Here is a 24,717-nt window from a genome sequence, read left to right as displayed (position 1 = left end):
GAGTCTCCCCACCTGTGTGTGGGTGTTCTTCCCTTTGAGGGTTTTTCCTTTCTTTCTTTGATTCTACCTCATAATGGGCTTATTTCTTGTATTGATTGAGTTGTTCAGTTTGATTGTCTCGTGCACTCTTACAATTGATGTATTGTCCCGAGTTTGTACTGTACTTCATATGTGATATAGATTATCTTCTATCGATTGAAAAAAAAAAAAAAAACAGCTTCAATGGAGACCAGGTAATTAAAAAACCTCATGTTCCAATGGGTAAAATCGATTGTCTTGGTGGAAATTTAAAAGAAAAGTGGACTTGCTAAATTATAAATATGGTATGTTGCCCAGCTAAATTGGCTACACCTTGTCGAGTTAATCCAGACAAAGTCCCAAATACGAGCATTAATTTCGGGAAAATACTCCTTTCCCATTTTAATAGTATATCACTCCCCCTGTTCTGTAAGATGACTCTACGAAAAGAGTTGCAATTTTTAAATTAAAAAATAAAATACTTTCATGCATAATTTTAAATTTTAGAACACCAAATTAAAGAACTAATTGAGATCTTCTATTTTGTATCAAGAAATTTAACAAATTATGCACGGAAGTATTTTATTTTTTTGTCCAAAAATTACACATTTTCTTTGTGGACTATCTTTGTTCAGAAGAAATAGCACTGTATTATTATCTCAGATATCGATTTTTAAAAGTTGTCGATAGTTTTTATTTGCTTGTCTTTTTAAGTGATTTTGACAAAATTGCATAAGAGCTGAACGAGATTTTTGATAGCCGAATATGTTTTTTGAATTAGTCAGATAAAAGGGCACGATTTTTGAAATAGGATTAAAATGTTGCTATTCTATTACAGTAATCATGAACAAAGGAGTGGAGATATAAATATGGAGTGTGAAATGATCACTCTCTCTTAATTGTTTTTCGATTTTTTTTTTTTTTTGGGTAACAATAAAAAACGCGCTTTTACCTTAATCGCAACCCAACCAACCACAATGGGTATCAAACTCATCTCTATAAAATTTGAATTGCAGGCTCACAGCACTTCATTACAGTTACATAACCATTGGGTTAGGCTCTATTTCGCTAAGAGAAATAATATTTATTTTTTTAAGTAAAAGTGATGTATTGTGAGAGAATGATCTATTTCGTAAAGCAAAAAATAAATATTTCAAAAATAAGAACCTCAGTGGAATCAAGTTGGATCAATTGCTGAATAAAGCCCCACCATGATTGCATCCTTGGCTCCATTAGTAATTTTTTTGGGGGTAAATTTCTTTTATATCCCTTCGACTTTGATCAAAAATTCATTTTGGTCCTTCTTCACCTTTCAATTTCAACATAAAATACTTCGACTTCTAATTTTTTTCAATGTCATCATTTAGAAAGAATCTGTTTTCTTTTTGGACAGAAAAAACGACGTGCCCAGCACGTGACTCCTTTTGAGGCACATTATTGCCCTTTCCCCTCCTCCCTCTCCCTTCCCTTACCCTAGGTCCATTGGAGGGAACATTTGCCGCCAAAAATGGTCCCCCCTTCGAATGAATAAAAACAAAAACAAAAAAAGACAAAATGACTTTTAATTTGAAGGGGGGACCATTTTTGGCGGCAAAAATGTTCCCTCCAATGGACCTAGGGTAAGGGAGGGGAGAGGGAGGAGGGGAAAGGCCAATAATGCCCCTCAAAAGGAGTCACATGCTGGGCACGTCGTTTTTTCCATCCAAAAAGAAAACGGATTCATTATAAAAGATAACATTGAAAAAAATTAGAAAGTCGAAATATTTTTATATCGAAATTGAAAGGTGAATGACCAAAATAAATTTTTGATCAAAGTCAAAGGGATATAAAAAAAAATTTCCCTTTTTTTGTTCTATAAACCCAAAGAGCAATTTAAATTTGTTTGGCCTTTTTAAGTTGTCTCTTTTTTTTTGCCCCTTGTTTCTAGTATTTGGTGCTTTCTTGAATTTGTCAATGAAGAATTTGTCAATGAAAGGATCAAAGGCTAGGGGGTGGACGCGGGGGGCTACTGGGCTCACTTTCGGGCCCACTCCAGTCTCGCTCTGATGATCGGAATCGTTCACTTTGTAGAGCTCGTCGAGTAGAATAACTCTAAAAAAATCAGCGGGGGGCTGTTCATTAAGTGCCTGATCGGAGCCCATATAACTCTCGGTCCATAGGTTACAGTGGATTTGATCCAGTATTTCTGATCCATTCTTTTCAAGATAAAAAAGTTCCAATCAGTCACTTAATGATATCCAATTAATTTGATTTTTTTCATAGTTGTTCTAGTCGACGAGTTCTACAAAATGAACGATTTCGATTATTGGAGCGAGACCGGAGTAGACCCAGCAGCACTCGCTATCCCAAGGGGACAACAGCCCCCGCTCCCTGGGGGGTAAGGGTAGGATGTCATTATTGTCCATTTGGCACTTGCTTAGGGGGCAAGTAGGCAATCAATTAAGCTTCACGCATGCATGTCCTTTTCAACCAGCCCTCTTGGCTACCTTTTTAATTATAATTTTCTCACAAGTTCAACTTGCCACCTAAACCTCATTAATAATTAGTGATGAAAACTACTACGGGCCTATCCAATTTTATCCATGTCCTTTTCATGAGGTGGTTTCCTCCTCAGTTGTGTTTGGAAGTTCAATTACTAATCCTTATCCCTACCCAATTCTTTGTTACTAGAAGGCCAGTAGACGTGAGATGCTTGTGCAAATCGTAATATGAGAGAAATATTTGGCTAAGTTCCGTTAAGATTTTTTTGGCTTTTTCTTGTTTTGTTCTTTTTTTTTTTAAAAATCGCGTTTGTTAGTTTTGCGTCTAACTTTGTGGACTATTGATTCATGTCGTCGAGAGGAATCGAAAAAATAAAAATAGACTGAATTTTACCCAAATTATGAAAATTTATGCTTGCAACGGGAGAAGTATAAAGATGAAGGTTTTAGTCAACCAATTCAAGAAGCCTTAATTAAGATCATGTTGCTCTTAATAATTCATGCCCGCAACGCAAATATAAGATGAAGAACCTCATTAGCAGATTATTAATAACACTAAAGTTTCCTAATTTCCTCTCTTATATACTTTAATAAGACCAATTTTGCCCACTACCTGGGTAATTCTTATATCGTATTCTCTTTTCTAAATAAGATGCACTAATAGCTTCAAAGTTACGTAGTCCGGTGTGGCTACCATTTATTTTCTCTTGGGGGAAAGCAATTCGAGAATTTTTCAAGGCAAATCCAGGGATGTGGCTACGGTATCTTGAGCTATCTTTAGTAGTACAAATTAGAGCTAAGATTAGCTCTTGGTCTTTGTGATGCCTGCCTTCTTGATTTAGGATTTTTCGCGATAAACAATTGATTATAGGTGCTGTTTTTTCATGTACTGCACTGGGTGTAGGGTTGTGTGAATTGTGTTTGGGGCCTTTTGCTGTATATGTTTCCGGGAGACGTCCCTGTTGCGGTTCGTAGCTTCTTGCGTTTTTGGTGAAATAAAATTCTACCCATTCAAAAAAACAAAGTTCGGTGTGAGGCCGATTGAAGTTTTTTTGTTCTCCCCATATACCGATATTACATAGTTTGCTAAATCCCAATGAAAACAATCAATTGAGCAACATTACCTCCGATCGCAGGTTACTCCTAAAACGGCTTGATGCGGAAGTTTATCATATCTATCGTGAAGCCAACCATGTGCTGATTCGTTGTAGGAATTGTAATCTGGTAATTATTCAGTCCTTCCCTGGCTGCCGTGGGCAGTTCTTGTTGGATCCCGCTAGGGGAGTGAAATTCCCGGAAGCGGGGTTCTGCTACGAGCAAATCACAACAGCGCAAGAACACCTCGATTTCACCGTGCAAACAATAAATTGAGAAGATCATGCAAACCCTCCTACACTTCAGATAAATTACAGAAGCAAAGCCAAACCCTATCAACAGATTACTAATACAATCAATAACACCACAAAATAAAGACAGTCCATTAATACATTTATAGACCAATAATTACAAACCAAAACAACAGACCCAAAAGCTGAAAACTCCAAATATTCCTCACTTCTTGGCCAGGCTTAGAAAAAACACCAGCCCACCAAGATTCAGAGACCATATATTACATATTAATCAACAGAAAAAAAAAAAAAAACTACCTAAACCTTCAAAATTACTGACCCCCTAAGATTTCACCTCTGCAAATGTCAAAAAACCCATTGCAGAGGCTACTGCAGACACCAAATTAAACCGCTAAGATTACAAACTACTGACCAAATTCACTGGGAATTAATACATTAGAAAGAGAAAATCTAAAGAGAATCCCAATCAATCTCCACTGAAGGGAACTTGTCCAGCCCAAAACTCTCCGATTCATCAAATGAAGGCTCCGAGAAATCAATTAACGTGATATCGGATTCCGGCGAGGACCCGCCCGAGTACTCGTCGGACGACAATAACTCGGGCGAACCCCTGTCCTCCTCCTTGATCTCGTCCGAACCTCGAGACCCCGCGTCGCAATTCGACGAATCCAAGTCCACGATTGCAATCTTCCCCTGTTTCTGCCCCTGTTTCTTCCCCTGTTTCCCGAAATTCTTGTTGGCCAGGTTCTGGCAAATGGCCTGGAGCTTCGCGTCGACGGAGGAATGCAAGGGCTTAAAATCGGCGAATTCGTGGTCGATCTGGTGGCGGAAGTGGGGGAAATTGAGCCTCGCGAAGTCGCCCCTCAGCTTGTAAGCGGCTTTGTCGTAAGCCAAAGCCGCTTCTTCAGCTGTATCGAAAGTTCCTAACCACAGCCGAGTTCGATTCTTCGGGAGCCTGATCTCGGCCACCCACTTCCCCCAATGCCGCTGCCTCACTCCCCGGTAGAGCTTCGGTGGTTTCCCCGCCGGAGTTCCGACTTGCTTCATCAGGATCGGTTTTGGCCCGAGGAAAACAGAGCAAACAGAGGATTCTTGTTTCTGGCTCTGAGTTCTGTGAAATTGGGAAAGGGTTTGGTTTTGGAGTGAAGCCAAGTACTGATTTTGTTGCTGTTGGAGCTGGATCTGGGATTGGATTTGGAGGATCTGAGATGGGGTGAGGTGGTTAAGCCCAATTGAACCGATTGGGTCAAGACCCATCAGAGAAAAAGTTGGGTTCATGGTGGGTGGTGAAGAAACAGAGTAAGGAGAAGGAAAAGGGGAGTAAGAGGTAGAGGGAGGAGAGAGGTGGGGAGGAGAGAGAGAAGGGGAGGAGGGCGTGGATGATGAGGCACTTTTCATAAAAGGTTCAAGTGCTTTCATCAGTTCCTCACTAAAGGGATCTGAGAAAACTGGACTGCTGCTGCTGCTGCTGCTGTATGTATCTATAGCTGCCGCCATGAGAGAGAGATCTACACAAAAGATTAGATATAGAGAGAGAGAAATAGAACTGAAAAATGAAAAGAAACCCAAATACCAAACCTGTTTCTTGTACCAAAATTAAAGAACCAGGTAAAGGTCAAGCCTTTTTCTACGCAAATAAGGATCAAAGGCTTTGAAAGAAAATTTCAACCAAAATCAACCTGAGGGACAGAAAAAATTCACCCTCTTTGTTGTTTTGATATTAGAGAGAGGAAAAAAAGAGAAAAATATAAATTTGTACCACAAAAAGGAAAAAACTGGATCACTGTTCTGAAACACCTGACTTTCAAGAAACCACCCTCGTGGGTTTGCTTTTCTGTTTTGTTTTTGCTCAATTTTGTTCAAAATCAAGATGGAAAAACAAACCCTGAAATTGAAGATTGAAAGACAGACGATGACAGAAAGGGATTCAGAGAAGCGGGGCAATTAGAGAGGGGGGAAAGGGGTGAAGATTATGAACACTCAAAATTTATCCGGGACCTCACTTGATATTTCACTCTTGCATTTGAGGGCTCACCTCTCTGTGTTTTTATAGTGCCAGGGGGCCTTGGTTTCTCTCTCTTCATCTCATCTCCAGCCTCACATTTCCTTTCTCTCTATCCCCTTGCCTTTCATGAAATACTAGCTACACCCTTGTATCTCTATAAAATCTCACTCTTTGGTCTTTACTTTGCAAGTTTGTCAGATAGTTCCTTACACGAGGTTAAGCATCCCATTTGTTCATTAGATTCTCTTTTATCCCGGCCCTATTCAGCTAAGAATTCTTAAAAAATAAGTATTTGTTTATAATTTTTAAACTTAAAATAATATATTTAAGAAAATATTTTTTGATTTCTTTTCACCATTCAAAAATCTCATCGAAGCTTGTCAAACAAGATTCATATGACAAAACAAAATTATTTCAGTAAGCCTATTATTTTTAAACTTAAAAATTATAAATAAGTACTTATTTTTTAAGAAGCTTTTTGAGTTCAACTCCTATTCAGCTTTTAAAAGCTCGTTGAAGATTAGTTTTTTATATGAACAAGTCAAATTTAAATTCATTGCCAAGTTGGTTAGCTTGCCGAGCGAAGCATGAACCACTCATTACTCGGCTAGATAAGCTTATATTGTTTGCATAAATTAACTTCCAGAGTTTGTATCGTGATCAGCTTGTTTACATTCATTTAAAATTAGCAGTTCATGAATAAATCAAGCATTCACATATTATTTAAAACTTGTATGATGTCAAATTAAGAATGAACGACCTATTGCTCGACTCAAATCAACTTAACCCATTTACAATGGGAGGCTATTCTATCCATTTTTATTCAAGTAAGTGAGACAAAAGAAGCCACATGGCCTCACGAAGATATGCGTTGACATTTTGATTAAAGTGTGATGGTTGACTAAACAATTCAATGCGATCGACTTGCATTTAAGGGGGCATTTCCGCTAAGCCAAAAGTTATGGACTATTTCTTGTAGTTCTTTCGTAGTCAAAGTCGTTTCCACTAAACTAGAACTTAAAGATGTTATAGTGTAGCCAAACAAAAAAAAAATGGTATAGTGTAAAAGAAAATGGGAGAGGTCAAAGGCGGAATGGAGGTGAAAAAAAGTTTTTGTGTAGAATAAATAACTTTATTTTTTACAGTAAGTTATACTCCTAGATGAAAAAGAAAGCGGAAATGTTAAGCTAAAAGTTGTTGTACTACGTCTTGTAGTACTATGTAGTCAAAGTTGTTTCTACTAAATTAGAACTTAAAGATGGTAGCTGCACAAAAAGAAGATGGTATGGTATAGGAGAACTGATTGACACAAACTAGAAGTGAAGGATGAGAAGTGTAATATGTGTAATCTTGAGGAGGCCAATGTGTATATTTTTTTCCTCCTTTTGTCAGTTAGCAGGTACCAGTTGTATATGGAGGCCAGCCAATGGGACAAAGGCATCATCGACCAGGAAAAATCAAAATTTATTAATTAGTGAGTCCCAGGTGTCAGTGGCTTAGCGGCGCCTGTTTACGTGGCAAAATATGATTGGTCCGAGGGATTAATTGGAGTTGTTGACTATTTTAGTACCCCAGTTAACACCTTTTGTAATTTAATTGGTGGTTTTCTTTTCTAAAATTAGCTCACGCCTCAGGTCCGAGTCATCTGATACCACCTCGGTGTGATGAAAATTGATGATGAGGCACGATTCTGTGTTGCGGTACCACGGCATGAGGTGGTGTTTTCTGAAAGTGAATAATTTTGAAAAAAAAATTTGTTGCAATTAAAGTGTCTGGTGTTTTCGATAGTGAATAAATTATTTAGAAATACAATATCAAGTTGTTTTCGGTAATTAATAAATTGTAGATGAATATGTGAGTAAAAAAATTATTGACTAATTGTTAGTTAGTGTGAACAATCAAAACTTGTTGGTTAGTATAAACGAGATGATAAAAACGTCTACGTTTTTTCCTCAAATTTTTAGTGGAAACACCCCCCTAAACATGCTATGACCATCGTCCGCAGGTGACAATCTTGAGTTAAAGTCCAATGTTTGGCCGTTTTAAGCTTTCAAAATTTATGAATTTTAGAAGTCTCTTCTATACTTTTCTAATAGTCGATTAAAAAGGGCTTATATTTAAATTTTGCTTTAGACCCTCAAACAAGTGAAGGCCGGCCAACCGTCTACTGTTTGATTTTCTTGTTTTCGATATTTGATTCCATTTTTCAGGATACGATCCACCTATGTAATCTTGGTGTGAGGCAAAACAAGATTCCTATAATCAAGCTGGATGACTTAAATTGTTCATTTTAAAAGTTTAATTTATAAATTACTTATGTAATTCAGATGGTCCAGACTTTTCAGCGATTGAATTGTGATTGGTGTACCTTGGAGTTAATTATGCATTCATTTTGATGATTTGAATCGTTTATCATCAGAAACATGAATCGCACAACATTTAAATTGATCAAATATTGACCAATAACTGATTGAAAACATTTATTTTCAGAAATTGATTAGGGCACACCAGATTGAATCCTCTTTCAGAGAGAGATTTATAATGATTAAGGGTCAGTTCCAGAACGTGAATAAGAACTTATTTTTTTGTTCAATAATAAGGCTTGTTCCACAAAAATAAGAAGAAGGTACTTATTTTTTCAGAAGTTATATAGGTACCAATGAGCGCCGGGGAGGAAAATCGTACCGACGGCCAGGCCAGGCCGTCTCCGGCCACCGGACGGCCGATTCGAGCCGTCTAAAAATTCTATAAAAAAAAAAAACCGAGGGGGCCAACGCCGGAATTAACGGCATCCAAGGTGTGTAGGATACTTGATCCGAGCACCCCTTTTTCGTATATATGATTTCACACGAAAAAAAGGGTGCTCGGATTAAGCATCTTACACACCTTGGATGTCGTTGATTCCCGCGAAGGCCCCCTCAGCTTTTTTTTATAGAATTTTTGGACGGCTCGAATCGGTCATCTGGTGGCCGGAGACAACCCGGCGCGGCCGTCGATACGATTTCCCTCCTCGGCTCCCATTACTCATAGCACAACTCCTTATTTATTAAGAAGGCAATTTTAAGCTCAAAAATCATGTGCTTACGCAAATAATTTTTTTATCATTATGTATCTTGTTTGATAGATCTCGTTGAGATCTTTAATACAATGCAAAAAAAAATTAAATTTTTTTTCATTTACATTATTTTTGAGTTTGAAAATATGAAATAAACTTTTTATTTGAGTTTTGTGGAATGACCCTTCTTATTTTTCTTTGAAAAGTTTCAAAATAAGTACTTATTTTTTAAGAAAGTTTCTGGAACGGGGCCTAAGTATTGATTGGTGTTCGATCGGCGTGACTTTCAATATGAATATAATTTTCAATACTTTCTGAACATGACCAATTTAGATCATCAAAATTAGCCAATAACGAGTTCCAAAGTGCCAAAAAATTGATGTAAATTGAATTGTCAAATAATATAAGATCCGATTAAATAAGAAATCATAATTAAATTAAAATAAACCATCAAAATAGGACTCAAAATGAAAGCCTTGTATTATTTACCCAAAGCCCATTGAGTGAGTTTTAGTTAGCATTTTTCTTAAATTAATGGTGTGTCCAAACGAATCCCACAGATGGAATTCGTACATTCGTTGTTCCATGTTTGTATTTAGACTGATAATAAAGTTATGTGTAACTAATATAGTTTTTCTTTTGTTAATATTATATGAATGTTAGTATATTAGTCCACAAAGAGTTCAGATGCCAGCTAGCGGGGCTCGAACTGATAGGAGTTGAATGTGGGATTCACGGGAAAGTAGTCCTAGGACCATTGACTCAAAATGTCATGTGACTACTGAATAATTTTCCGTCACCACTGACTGAGTAAGTGATCCCCACCTAGAAAACCCCGTCGTTAATTGCGGCGCCAGATCTCTCCAAAGAGAGAGAGCGGGGGGGGGGGGGGGGGGGGGGCGGAGGCTAGAGATTAGCAAAAGGGCAATTTGGGTACGCTAAAAGCAACCAGGAAAGCAGGTTAGATAACCACGGTTAGTGTCGGTAGCAACTGCGCAACACGATCTAAGTCACATAATTTGTGTGCATGAGCAAGCACGCAAGCATGAACGCAAACATGAAAGAGTCATCAAAACACATCCCAACTTATTACAATTCGCAATAACAATGACTAAGACCGGCAAGTGCAGTGCGAAAATTAAAAGTACCGGTTCGAAAAATTTTGAAAGATTATGTAACACATCAAGCACGGTTAGATTTGAAGGTCAACAACCATGGATTAAGCGTGCGTGGCTCCAAAGTTGCGTTGGAATGAAGCGAAAGCATACTTGAAATGAAATTGTAACGGGGAGTCGGGGACCCCACCCGATTGATTTGCTGATGGTAAAAGCTGGGTCCACTTTGATGCGTTCACACGTCCATTCCTCCTGCGTCTACATCATCACTTCCAAAGACACGCAAAGTACCCGCCGTATTTCCTCTCTTCTACGCTCTCCTCGTTCTTAAGCTTCTGTCTCAAAAATCATTCTCTCCAATTGTACCGAGAGGTAGGGCTGTAAATGAACTGAGCCGTTCGTAAACTGTTCGAGTCTCGACTCGGTAAAAGCTCGTTCGAGTTCGATTCATCTACTAAATGAACCGAACCTGAACCTCAAGTTTAGGCTCGTTTCATAAATGAGCCGAACATGAACGCAACAGTATTCGGCTCGATTAGGCTCGCGAACTTGAAGTATATGTGTATCATGGGAATTTTATATAGTTATATAGTAAAAATTTTAAAACTTGTACAAGTCTAAACGTTTACAATTACTAAAAATTTACTTATGTATATGTTTTTATCTTTTTATATGTATATGAACATATTTATGTACATAATGAAAATTTTATTTGCAGTTTTAGACCTGTATAAGAACATAAAAATATGATATTATTGAATCGTTAAGGCTCGTAAACAAGCTCGAGTTCGACCCAAACCTAGGCAAGCTTGGTTCGAGTTCAGCTCGTCATAATTTTTATTGATTTCAGCTCAAGCTCGAGTTCACTAAAAAACTTAACGAACGAATCTGAGTATTCTAATATTCGGCTCGATTCGGCTCGTTTACAGCCCTACCGAGAGGTGAGGTTTTTCGATCGTTGAATTATGTGTTTTTTTATGTTTTATATTTAATGGTCAAAAAATTCTTCGGTACAAAGGCACAGTGATTTTCGACACGGAAAATCTTACCTCGTGCTCACCACATACCAAAACAATTACGCATATTTAAATATTTATATACTTAGGGGTTATTTGACCTAATAAGTCAAATGATTTATTTTTTTGTCCTTATTTAAAAAAAGTTCGCATTTATTGATTTTTCGTGAATTTTTTGGATTATTGCTTCGTTATGACGAGAGAAATCTAAGAAGTAAAAAAATTACGATAAAAATCCAATTTTTTTGAATAAAGTAAAAAAAAGGGCATATTGGCTTATTTTTGTCTGTATTAAAAAAATTTAGGTTTCGATTCTAATTTTTTTATTTTTCAGATTTTTCTTGTCATGACAAAGAAATAATCTTCCAAAAATTAATAAAAAACTAAAAAATTAAAAAAAAAAAAACCCACTTGGCTTATTAGGCCAAACAGTGCAATTTTCACACCCACAATACCAAAAAAAGGTTAAAGTTTCAGTGCCGTTTCCACATGCGTCAATGTATAGCTATTTACATTTTCCAAGAGAACTGTGGTTAGCAATTAGTAGCATTTTCCTCTTTTTTTAGCATTAAAAAAGTTAGCCATAATCATAAACATAGTACTATTTGATTCTAGATTTGTTTGGTCGCGCTGGCACGACCCTACTTGAAGATTTGGGAAGGATTACTTGGAGTATTATCAATTATCTATGAATTTTTATCGTTTGATTGAAGGTTAATAGATCATAGACAGAGTTGTAAGAGAGTAAAGCACGGGAAGACGTTATCCGCACACTATGTCAACTTGGAAGTAAAGGGCGCATTTGATAATTGAATTGTTACTACAAGTATTAGTAATTTTTATTTTTTTTTTGGAATTTAGTAATTTTTTGTCAAATTTTTTGAATTGCTTATTTATCGCAACGATTAAGAAATTTAAAAAGTAACAAGGTTTTTACAGAAATTTAAAAACATTCTTTAAGACAACAAAATCAGATAAACTCTTGAGATATTTATTTTCTTGTCTAAGTTTTTTAACTTTAATCCCTATTTTTCTACTTTTCTAAAACTCCTCTAAATATAACGAAGAATAATTTAAAAGAATAAAACAAATTTTAGGTAAGTCAAATCTAATAAAATCTGTCAAAACCCTGTCAAGCTCTACACTATCACTCTAACAGAATATACTTCTTACAATGCGTCCTCATGTAGTGGACGCCTGGAAGGAAGAAATTTTTTATTTTTTTATTTTTTGCCACGGTGATATACATCAGTGGGAGTTAGTAGGGGTGTTAGAGTTAGTATGGGGACACCAGAAGCTATCCATAGCCCTGGTCCCCTAAAGGGCATGCCCTCTGTGGGGCTCGAACCCAAGACCTTCCACAAAGAAGAGGCAATGACTGACCAACTGCACTAAGCAGTGGTTGTCAGTGGACGGAAGAATTGATCTGCCGAAATTAGTTAAATATGCATAAGTTGACCCGAACACTTGGTTATAAAAAAAAAAAACTGTATGTCCTTGTGTGGTGGAGATTTTATCTAACCAGCAATTTTGCCAAGAACGTTGTATGTAGACGTCTATTTATTTATTTTCAATTTTTCTCCTGAATCAAATGTATGTAGACCTAATTCATTCCTAAATCATATGGGCTGATCACGTGACTCGCCCTGTATTCTATCCATCATGTGCCGGCGTTAGATTCTTTGGAGTAAATTTCACTTTGGCCCCTTTGGTGGGGGCATGTGCGGATTGTCCTCCTCGTGTTTGTTTATTGGCACTTAACTTCTTTGATTTATGGACTAATCATGCTTTTTGTCCACTAAATGCAAAGAGTTAGCGGTGATAAATCGTGATTATACCCTTTCAAATATATATATATATATATATATATATATATATATATATATATATCGTGATTGTACTGATATTGATTATTTATCAATCTGGGATAGACTTGTCATAAAAATAACTCGATAAATTAATAATAAGTAATTTACTAGTAATTGTAGTTTGTAAATTTTTATGTTTTGGGTTGTGAAGACTGTGAATAGGAAAGAGAGAGCGCGCGAGCATTGGGGGAGGGGGGGTGGGGTGGTGGTGGTGGTTGGTGCGCCTATACGTGATCTAATCTCAGCCGTTTGTGAGATGGGTGTGTCTTTATGTGATCTAGTCTAAACCGTTGGTTTCAAAGACTGAAATAGAGAGTCAAAACTTGTGTCCTTAGAACCGGCCCCATTAAAAAAAATACTAATATACTTATAAAGTTTTTTCCTTGCTTAGGAACTAGCCCCGAGTTCTCCAATCCAAATCATCGGAAGATTAAATTTATCAAACTAGTAGAGAAATTTTTGAATCAACATATTTGGCGATTTATAAGGTTTTCTACTGATGATAAAATTTTTGGACCTCCCACAAATGTGAAATGAAACCTTCGTGCCAAAGTCAATTTGAAATGAAACCTCCCAAAAATTTATTTTTTTTCTTTTTTGAATCACCCCACAAATTTGCTTAGCCCATTTTCTAAAGCTTTTGTTTTCATATGATCTTTCCAATTCTAAGAACATCTTAATTACAACGAACTTAAAAAAAATGTAGTTCTTTTGTGACCTTCCGCCAAGCAATTGTGACGTCTGAATTGAAGTCATATATTCACATACCTTAATACGTATAACTAAAAATAAATAATAATAAAAAAACTGTAGATATGTAGTACTCCCGTCGTCCCCTTTTTAATGTCCAGTATTCCATTTTGGGCTGTCCCTTAATAAGTGTTTATTTTGTAAAGTTAGTGGGTAAAAGTGAGCACATTTCCCATTTTGCCCCTAAAAGTAGATTCCATTTTGAAAAGTTAGTGAGTAAAAGTGTAATAATGATGTTTTTATAGAGGGTAAGTAGGGGAAGTGGAGGTAAAAGTTGATGTGAAATGTGTAATGATATTTTCTTAATAAGTTGAAATTACGAAGCGGGACACTTAAAAAGGGATGGAGGGAGTATAAAGTTTCAATTATTTATCAGTGTACGTTTAACCCCAAGGAATGGGCCAAATGATCAAGGCTTGAGGCTTGAGGGTTTCCATTTTCATAGGATCTGAAGTTAAGAAGTTTGTTTGTTTTTCTTGAACATATGTTCTCAGACTCTCAGTTTCAAAAGTCTCTTTGCTGCTATAAACTCTTAAAACTCTTATGGGATCAGTCCTTACAGAGCTTTGGTCTGACACTAAATTGATCCCTTGCCAGGGAACAATGGGGTTGGTTTCCCAAAAATTAGTCTAGTTGTTGGTAAGCTAGCCCGAAAACTCTCAAATATCAAAAAAATATAAGTGGACAAAAAGCAAAATGGGGAAAAGAAAGAAAAAAAGGGGGGTAAAATGGAATGGATGGCTCAAAGTTGGTTGAACCACATCACAAGAAGATAAGATTCTCTTTAATTATTGGTAAAACAAGGGTTGCAACTAGCTAGTGCTCCACCTTTAGAGCATCCGCAATGGGAATAATCAAAATCGATAACCAAAATGTGCCACGTCAGCATTTGATTATTCATTTAGTTCATAATCAAACCTAACAAACTTGATCTCCACATTGGTTATTTTTGTATCCCTATAAAAAAAACCCCCTACAATACGCAATGCATCTATGTCCAATTGCAAACGAGTTCCAATCACGCACCCGATCACACCAAATTATTCGTCTCGATGAGACGATTCTTATGTGAGGTGTTTTTTAATTTTTTAGTTTTGAATTTGGTTATTGGGTTTGGTTATTGAGTTTTGGTTATTGGTAAAAGTTGTTAAGTTTGGTTATTCAAAGGTCAAAATTTGATGAGTTGCTAAGAGGTTGCTAAGTTTAGTTATTACAATGTGAGCACTTTTTTGAGCAAACATTGCTAACTTTAGCAACCTTTTAATTTTGATTATTACAATGTGGATGCTCTTAGCCCACTCTCCATTTGTTTCCCTTTGTCCACACCATTGGGAGTGGAGTTGAATTAACTTGAAACCCTCCCTTTCTCAGTACTATTATTAAGGTTGCTGTTGGGAAATCTAGCTCCAATAATTGTTTGCCAAGGTGACTCATTCACATGACCTTAAAAATTGTGAGATAAAGCAAATTGCATTTCTTTGTCAATCTTTCTTGGCGATCAAGTTCGCAACCTTATGCCTTGAAAATACGATGCATATATATAACTCAATTTTTGGAACTATTTTTTTTTTTTTAATTTTTACGAAGAAATAATATTCACATCGCAATTTCGATCTCGCATCCCACTTTAGAGTAACCACATAGTGACTGACAAAAATGTAAGAGAAAAAATACTACAAGAACCAAAAGAAGTACTTGAATGACATTTTCCTCATTATTAATCAACTATACAATATAAAAGGGTCAGGCCTGCCGGACAGATGATCAGATTCTCGATTGATCTGATCTTCTGGTGACTTGGCCAATTGTCAACTCTTGTTTTGTTCCTTTTCTTGAAGGGAGTTGTTTTCAGGACAATTCTAGTTGTGTAGACTTTGGATAATCATGCATACATACATATTTTTACGGTTCAAGGGAATAGCCCAAGATAAAGTCAACATTCACTATATTTCAGGGCCAATTTAAGCCCCGTTCTGTTAAAGTTCTTATTTTTTGAAGTCTTATTTTCCATTTTACAAAACAGGTCATTCTCTCACAATAGACCTTTAATTCAAAAAAGAGAGCTGCTACACACACAGCAATCTGTGCACAGATTGTCCACAGATTTTTTTGTGGGGCCCACCACGGGTCCCACACAAATCATCCGAGCCGTTCATTAAATGTAAAACAGTTTTTCAAAGGTCCCCGTAAAAAATAGGCTCAATCCAATACCTATAGGTGCTTCATCCAACCATCTAACTTTTCATTCAGATTTCCGGTTAATGAAAAGTTATGTGGTTTGATCGAGCACTTATAGGTATCGGATTGAGCTTATTTTTTATGGGGTCCCTTGAAAAAGTGTTTTACATTTAATGAACGGCTTGGATGATTCGTGTGGGACCCGTGGTGGGCCTCACAATAAAATCTGTGCACAATCTGTGCATAAAGTGTATGTGTGTGTAGACTTTCTGTTCAAAAAATAAGTACTTATTAAAAAAATTACTCATTTTCCTTGGTGGAATGGGGCCTAAATAGAGTTAGAAAGCATGTGGAGTAATGATTTTTTCTTTCTCAAACATGTGAGAGCTGTATATTTGAACCAGATGAAAAAAAATGGGCGATTAATCAACACAACTAGATCAGTTGAAACTTTTACTCTTGTTCAAGATTAAAAAATTCCATAATACAAAAACATAAACAGAAGAAAATTTAGAGAAGCCAATAAGTGTGGTACCAATAGTTCTCTCTGTTAGCACAAAGGGTCTTCATTGTTTGCTGGTTCAATGGATTTGAATGTGCAAGGAAAAGCAAGCCTTGTTTGGTTCATGCATTTTCTTAAAGCTTTAGATCATGGATTCTCTTACAAACCAAACCTACGCACGGGGCATTTTCAGGGTCACAATCTTGTTCATCTCATCACACTTTCAGGTCAAATCAAACTATTGAACTAGGATTTTGTCTAAATAAAAAAACTACCAAAGAAAACGAATAACCATGGACTCAAATCCAAAGGAATACTGGATGAAGCAAAGAGTAAGAAATCAACATAACGAATACATCAGTTTATTCCAAGGACACAAACATCGTCTGGCATCAGCAACAACAGCAACGGCAACATCAAGTGATACAAAATGCTGCAGGTATCTTACACATTCAATGACAAGGTATGCCGTGAAAAAAAAAAAAAACACAAGGTATGAACTTCAGGATATTTCCTTACATAAATACGGTATAACAAGCGCACATACAAACTACTAGACGTTAAACTGAGAAAACAATCATACAAGCTCAAGTCTCAGAAGTGACTATTGCTTCTCGGAAGGCATCCCATTCATCGTCTCCAGTTCTGTCTTGCAACTCTCTCTCACATCTATTAGGGTGAGCAAACCGGCTTCCTGCCACACAAATTTTGAGTTACTCAACACATTTAAAACTAGAGAAAAGATATATAACTCTTAACTGAGAGAAGGCAATATTCCAATCTTTCTTCACCATTTTATAGCCAGGTAAACACTGTTTACAACAATGCTTGAACAGAACCTCACATTACATCTCTTGCGGTTACAAAATGGTCTGTACACATTTTCAAATCATGGATCACGTGATCATTGAGCACATTGCATTCAGGATTTTGTAACAGCCTAATGCAAGAATAAAGTGAACATTTCTCTTATTTTTTCTTCGATAAAAAAAGTTTGGGAACTGGGGAAGCAAGCTATTGTTCAGGTGATGTTAATTCCCATTTATATGTTTCCTTCCATGCCTGAAGATGAGTTTGGGATTAGATGTTGTGTTTAAAATAGAACACTGAACATCCATGGCTACGATAATTGGGCATGCATCGAATTAAAGGACTCATACTTACTATATGTTAAACCACGGGAGCCATACCAAGACGTGATAAACTCAACCAATGTGAGCAATTTAGATGGTTGATCCCTCAACAGACATCTGATTCTTTCATGGGTTTAGTGATTCACCAGGAATCCCTCAAGCCAGAATCTTATACTGTTCTTCACATTAAGCAATGCAAAACCAATTACGCAATTAATCTAAGGTGATGTAAAAATGATAATAATAATAATAAATAAATAAAAGTATGACATTCTGTTGTATAAGTCATTTAAGTACTCGAAAACTAACTAATTCAAAATTTTCAACCTTAGCTATTACCAACAAAAGCATTGTTGATACTCAATATGTGCCAAGCAAGAAAACCATATACATGCTAACCTGATTACTGGTTACCTAATAAATTGTCTATAAACTACGAACCAACTTTTAAAATCGGAATGAGAAGGAACTCAAAACTAACAAAGAAGCCAGAAACACATCCACAAAGCCCAAAGTTATTGTCATGCTTCATTCAAGTATTCTATCAGGCCAGTCTCAAGATCATCAGCTAGGAAGATCATTGCCAAATAATTGATAGTTTAACACATTCTACCACTTAGCAAATCATTTGAAAAGTCATATATAAATAGAGAAGTAAAAACATTACGAATTTGTTTTAACCTTGCCAGTATGACTAATAGCACGGTTCAAAGTATCGCATGAGATGTTTCAACACAATCCACTTCCATCCACAGGCACAATACGTGTCTCTATAATTGTGTAATTTATGTTTTATGATACTGGTATACTGAGTTCTATAACTAACCAACTGATGAGTACAAAAATTGTGAATTCATCAGAAGCCAATAACGTTTTAGAACTTGAATGGGGTTCAGAGAAAAACTTATATCCAATTTCACTAGTCTTAAATTCTCATAAAGAAGGCATCTCTTCATGCGTTAGTTATTTCTATAAAGTGAAAATAGAAGTCAAATGCTAGTCTATTGACAAAAGCTGCAAACACTTTCCCCTAACTCTTCGCTTTTGGTTGTGCCCCTCTTCCAAATTATTTGTTGTAACATTTCCGTCCTGTTAAGTTACCCATTGTCCCAGAAGGCAGAAGCCTAACTTGTTAGGAACTTTGGAGTGGACCCAAATATATATCAAGTATTCAATGTCCTCCCTCACCTGCCTCTCCATGTGTGCTTCAACTCCATTTTGCACGTGGAGATGCGAATAATAATAGAGCAAAATAGAATACCAATGGGAGAAGCAGAATGCAAACAAAGAGAATTGAACTCAAGGTCTCTCCCAACATGAGCTCAAATACGATGTAAGTTACCAATTGTCCAAAAAGCTTAAAATGTTAGGAAACATGCCCAACAATGTCTATCAAGCTATTCAATGCACGTGAATAGGGCCAAATAAGGAAAATCAACTTTTTTTGCAAGTTACGACCAAATAAGGAAACGTCAAAATGTAAACTTTAAGTTGCTGATATCATAGAATCTGAGTCTGAAGTTTCAACTTACGCAGTTACATATCCCCATTTCTTACTTATGGCTATGCTACACCAAAGAATTATCCACATGCCTTTGAACACTCAAGCCAATCAAGGATAACAGAAGTAATTGCCATCAAATTGTAGGCTCCAACTTTTTCCTTTAGCATCTTTGTGTTTGTTGGGGTTGGGCTGGGGCTGGGGCTGGGGAGAGGGAGGGATGGAGTATAACAGACCAGCGAAGTCACGTGTAGGACACTACGTGTTTTTAGTTCAGAACGCAATAAAAAGTGTTCCTTGTTTCCTGAAATTTTCGAACAAGGTAAAATTGCATGTAGTATACACATCAGGTGCATCTACACGTAGTAATATAGTTTATCATATATCATAACTCGCAAGATGAAATATATTTGAAATCTAGTGCAAGTCATACTGTCATATATATGTTATGTAGTCAGTAGTATTACAATTTTTCAAACTAGGCAAGAGTTGGGCGTTAAATAGTATTCAACTTTGGAAAAAGAATCATTCAAACTGCATATTGCTATGTAGAGAAGCAAGACAAAGAGAGTTAGACTTACGAGTTGGCTGCCTTCATGGCCTAGTATATCCTCCATATGAAGAAACAGTGACCTCCACTGACCCATGAGATCAGATTCTAACCTTGAAGACTTGAGGCAATTCTCTTGATTATGTTTATCTAGGCCCTTATCCCTGCAATATCTTTGAGCCAAAATGCTTGCTTCTTTCTGACTCTTCTTTAGTGCTAGGGAAGTATCAAACAATCGTTATGCTATGTAAAAAGAAACCAGAACATGCCTTAAACAAATATCAACCAACATTAATTTTTTAACTGCGAGACATTAGACGTACCAGCTATTCGACCCTTGATATCCTGGTAGTGAAGGTCTGACAAAATATAGCCAGCTGAAAACCACCAAATAAAACCACCACAGCCTTATCAGATCATGGGCATAATGAAACTAATAAAATATTGTCAGACGAAAAGGAGTTTCTAATAATCAGCGCAGATGATTGAATGCTAGTTACAAACAACCACCAAGAATCTGAAACCCATGTCAACAGATGGAAACTTTAGCATGAAACTATGATGTAAAGAACTCGGATGTACCTTTCACACAGAAAGAGCAGGAGCATTCTTTGATCAAGTCAACACCTGCACTTGAGTTGGAGCTTCCATTTCCCTTAAGTCCAATGCATCTCTCTAGTTTATAAGATCCAGGACCCAGTGACTCGGGCAATCTTGAGCTTCCAATTACGTTTTGTCCTACGCATTTCTCTAGTTCAAAATTATCAGCACCAATATCTTTGCAATGAGCCACTAATTTATCTCCTCTCTGATCAATTTGCACAACTTCCGGAGTGACACTTCCTTCCACAACTTCTGGAGTGACACTTCCTTCATGTTTTTCGCAAATTTCTTCAGCAAAAGCACATGGTTCAGAAGCCATAGGCAGCAAAATGCTAGAAACACAGCTGCCTCTTGAGGCATCAGCAACTTGCACAACATTTTCAACGACAGAATCGGTTCTACCAAGATGAAGGCTGTCACTAAATGAACTCGACTCCTTAAGTTCACTTGACACTTTTGAGATGCCAGAAATCACATTACCCCGGAGTGAATTAATCTCACTGCAAGGACGTGGCGAAACGCAAACCCTCTTACCTTTTTCAACGTTGTTTACAACAAATTTGATCCCGCATTTCTCTTTGACAATGTTTTCAACTCCCTTGATGACCTTCTGCGTAAACTGTGAATCTCCCTCTTTGTCATCAACACGCTTTCCACGTCCCTCCCCGGATTTACTTCCTGAATTGCCCGAAATCTGCAATAATCCCCTTTTCCCTAATCTATTGGTTACATCACCCAAAACAGTACGGGTTTTGGGAAACCCATCGGTAGAATTACCCTCGCTCATAATGAACTTACTTACATGAAACGAAAGGCATCAATCCAATCCCAGGCTTGGAATCAATTACATCTGTAAATGTGTGGATCAAATCCCTATCCCGCGGATTTGGGGATTCAATTGAATCCTTGAGGGTCTGACGGACACAAAGAAAAACACCAGCTTAGTATAACAACCAGAGCATACACCGAGCGGTATTTAATCATGTTTCTTCCAACAAAGATCTAACAGCCCCTTTGGCTTAAAGGACTTGATAAGAAAAGAAAAGAAACGATTAGAGTTTCTTGCCAAATCACTCATTTTCGGTTTGAGTAATTTGGTAAGAAACAAAGAGAACAGTACAAAAATGATATTTTTTGGTTAGTTCATTCTCCTCTCACTTATTGTTTGGAAGTTGGAACCTCTGGAAAACAAAGGAAAGGAAAATCAGAAAAATTCCCCTCCCCTCGTTTGGTTTAGAAAGAAGTGAGAGGAAAATGAGAAAACCAAGTTTTGAGCACAGTACATTTTCATCACACTTCTGTTCTTAACCATTTCCCTTTCTTTTCTTTTCCTTTCCTTTCAATAAGTTCCAGGCGTACAATCTGTCCAAAATGGTGACATTCTGTGAGAAAGGACTACCTTTTCTTATCACACCCTTTCTCACAATCCAACATAGTTGGCGAGATTTCGGTTCCACCAAAATCTATAGCTAACCCTAACAAAAAAAAACCCTAGAGAAGTCGAAACCGACAGAGAAACACAGAGATCTTGTCTCTTGATGCCTTGTAACGTGAAAATTAAACCTCGAGAATAATCCTATTCACTAATTCAGTTGGAGGAATGAAAAAGACATCAACTTGAGCCAAAATTTAGTTCTTTTGAGGTACCAAATAAAAACCATCGTCAAGTTTTCCACAAAAAGTATACATATACACCAACAAAATTGGAACGTGGAAAAACAAACTAAGGGAAATGGGTATTGCATAATTAGATATTAAGATGCATTAAAGAAAGGTGAAAATCTGAGGGCATGTTGAAAAATGAGTTACCTCTGTGAAGGGAGTTCAATAGATTTGGGAAAATATTGTTTGGAGGGAAAGCAAAATCACAATCAGGGAATCTGGATTGTGCTTTCTTGAGGGTGCTCGTTTTGTACTAGACTCTCTTTGTATAGGCAAACTTAAAAAAAAACAGAGAGAGAGAGAGAGAGAGAGAGCGAGAGAGGGAGAGGAGGAGGAGGGAGGTTGAATTAATCGAGCGGGAAACTGGATTTAGGTCACCGCCAAATTGGCCCGCGTTTGATGTTTGAACCGATTTTATGAGACCACAAATTATTCACACCAGTGGAGTCCAGTTATGGATGGCGACTTGGGCTGGGCTAACCTAAGCCCAACATGAAATTGGGTTGGGCTTCGACCGAGATTTTGGACGACCCAAGCCCGAGTTCTAACATACTATCCATTATGTAATGGGAAAATAACGGTCAATGACATGTTTTGATAATTAATATCTACCAAAAATATTTTCAGCATTAACAAATGTTCTCAGCATGTCCTTGACGGGTATTAATTATCAAAATACGTTTTGGGCCGTCATTTTCCCTTATGTAAATACATCCTCTGTCTCGATTTGTTTATCCACTTTTGAAATTCAAATTTATTAAAAAAAGACAAGATTACTAATAAATGGATTTAACTTTCTGCTTTCGATTGGTTGTGATTGTGTTGTCCATCATTTATTCAAAGAAAATGGTACTCCTATCTAACTTTTCTGGCATTAAATGAGAACACACAATGACAAGGCAATCTTAAAAGGAGTTTTTAAATATTCATCCTTATTCATCACTCCTCGTAAGTTTCCATCCTTTGACTTTTTTGCACTTATGTTTTCATCCCTTCTCTTTTTTAATACCAATTGTACCCTTACAAATAAATATGCATAACAGATGTTGCTTAAATAGGTGGCATGTAATTAGGTTTTATGTGATTATGATTTCCTAATTAAATGGGATTTGATTGATGATTTGAAAATGAAGGGGGATAATTCAAATCTTTGTTATCTTTTCCAAAACTTTTTAAAACTAACTAAAATCCACTCCATATACACACCAAATCCCCATTGAATAAACACATCATGAATGGAAAGAAAAAGATATATATCCGTACCTTCACATTGCAATTGGAATTAAATATGGCAATTGCTTTATTTATTGGGTCTAACAAACCACATCAGTGGATATGGTTCTGATCCATTGTCGTCTTCTCCTCCGTTGTCGCTGGTGATTCCTCCGCTGCAAGCCCGCCATCGGAGATTCTAACCCAAGACAAACTCATTGCCGCCTACTACCTCCCACCTCTCAAAGCTCCTCTCCACTGTTCGCCGCCTCCGCGACCTTGACTTTTCCGTCCGATCCACATGCATCCACGATGACTCCTCCATCTCCTCGTGTTCTTGCTGGTTAGCTCCGTTAGTTTTGTACCTTTTTCGTTTCATGGTGTTTTTTGTTTCAAACGTGATGTATTTTTTCATATTGTTGAGTTTTCATTAATAAAACATTGTATATTCATATTTTTTCGTGGTGTATATTCATGAATAAAACATTTTATATTCATGGTTTTTTCATGCTATTTTTCCGGAATGTTATGGGTTTTCAAGTTTCGTCGAGAAATCATGATTTTGGTTTATTGTTTTTCATGATAAATTAACCACGAAAAATATGGTCAGTTTGAATATTGTGTATGTTCCGAAATATTTCTTAAGATTATTTTCCAAATAATAAAAACATGGTCAATCCACCATGTTTCAAAAAAGGGGCTATTTTCCTGGAATGTTATGGGTTTTCAAGTTCCACCGAGAAATCATGATTTTGGTTTATTGTTTTCATGACATATTAAGCATGAAAAACAAGGTCAGTATGAATATTATATATGTTCTGAAATATTATTTATGATAATTTTGCAAAAAATAAAAATATGGTCAATCCACCATGTTCTAAAAGGTTTCATGATAATACGTGCTATAAATGAAAAAATAAATATCGTTTTCGAATGTAAATCGGTGAAATTTGGTTATTACGAATCTTTTAAGCTTTGAAATCATATGTCATAATTATCTCCCGTAATTATTGAGATTGAATCCCACTAAATTAGGAAATGGTTGAATCCTACTAAATTAAAAAATGGTTGAATCCCACTAATTTAGGATGTCAATTTAATAAAACATATATGAATATATTATTAAAAGGGTAAGATAGGTAATTCACCATCTGAAAGGATGGAAACATAACTGTTCAAAATGACCGTGATGAATTCTTACGTGGAATGAGGTTTGAGGATGAATATTTAAATTCCCCATCTTAAAACTGGACGAATAAATTAGGAATGGAGGGAATACTACAGAGCGGGTTTTAGAAAATTTGATTGGTGTGGGTCCTGCTTGACTTATCCTATTTTAATTTTTATGATGTAAAGGGCATAATCTTCTTTTTTAAGTCTTGGCATGAAAAAACTATCACTCTCCACAAAAAGGTTCGATCATGTGTCTTATTCATAAATGGTTATATAAATTCATGCGTGGTGCACCTCTATCCACATGAAGGTTAAAATTTGTTATATAGTAGTAGCTTGATGGTGATTATTTTTTGGTCATTGTAGCTATTCATATAGTTTATTAAAATTAAGGCCCTGCTCGGACAAAAAATTGAGCCGGCTTTCCCAGCTTTTCTGTCAAAAAAAGCCACCGCTGGTTCGGCTAAAAAAGCCACACTGCAGACCACGAAAATGACCAAAATACCCTGCCTATCTTATATGCCTTCCCAGCAGAACCTTATCCTTT

The 24,717-nt window shown here is 36.6% G+C and overlaps 2 protein-coding genes across 2 annotated transcripts; both read right to left on the bottom strand.

Annotated features, from left to right (window-relative positions):
• Positions 1 to 3,952: 3,952 nt before the first annotated feature.
• Positions 3,953 to 5,946, bottom strand: LOC131302449 (ethylene-responsive transcription factor RAP2-13-like). Its single transcript, XM_058329109.1, has one exon. The coding sequence runs from the start codon at positions 5,342 to 5,344 to the stop codon at positions 4,298 to 4,300; it is 1,047 nt and encodes a 348-aa protein (XP_058185092.1). The 5' UTR covers positions 5,345 to 5,946; the 3' UTR covers positions 3,953 to 4,297.
• Positions 5,947 to 16,657: 10,711 nt separating this feature from the next.
• Positions 16,658 to 22,142, bottom strand: LOC131302448 (uncharacterized). The gene is made up of 5 exons (XM_058329108.1): positions 21,933 to 22,142; positions 20,103 to 21,037; positions 19,844 to 19,897; positions 19,552 to 19,736; positions 16,658 to 17,030 (listed from the first exon to the last, which is right to left on the bottom strand). The coding sequence occupies exons 2-5, from the start codon at positions 20,908 to 20,910 to the stop codon at positions 16,941 to 16,943; spliced, it is 1,137 nt and encodes a 378-aa protein (XP_058185091.1). The 5' UTR covers positions 20,911 to 21,037; positions 21,933 to 22,142; the 3' UTR covers positions 16,658 to 16,940.
• Between the last annotated feature and the right edge of the window lie 2,575 nt (positions 22,143 to 24,717).

The sequence above is a fragment of the Rhododendron vialii genome, chromosome 10a, assembly GCF_030253575.1.
Source record: "Rhododendron vialii isolate Sample 1 chromosome 10a, ASM3025357v1".
Lineage (NCBI taxonomy): Eukaryota > Viridiplantae > Streptophyta > Magnoliopsida > Ericales > Ericaceae > Rhododendron > Rhododendron vialii.
This window is presented reverse-complemented; position numbering and strand designations above follow the sequence as displayed.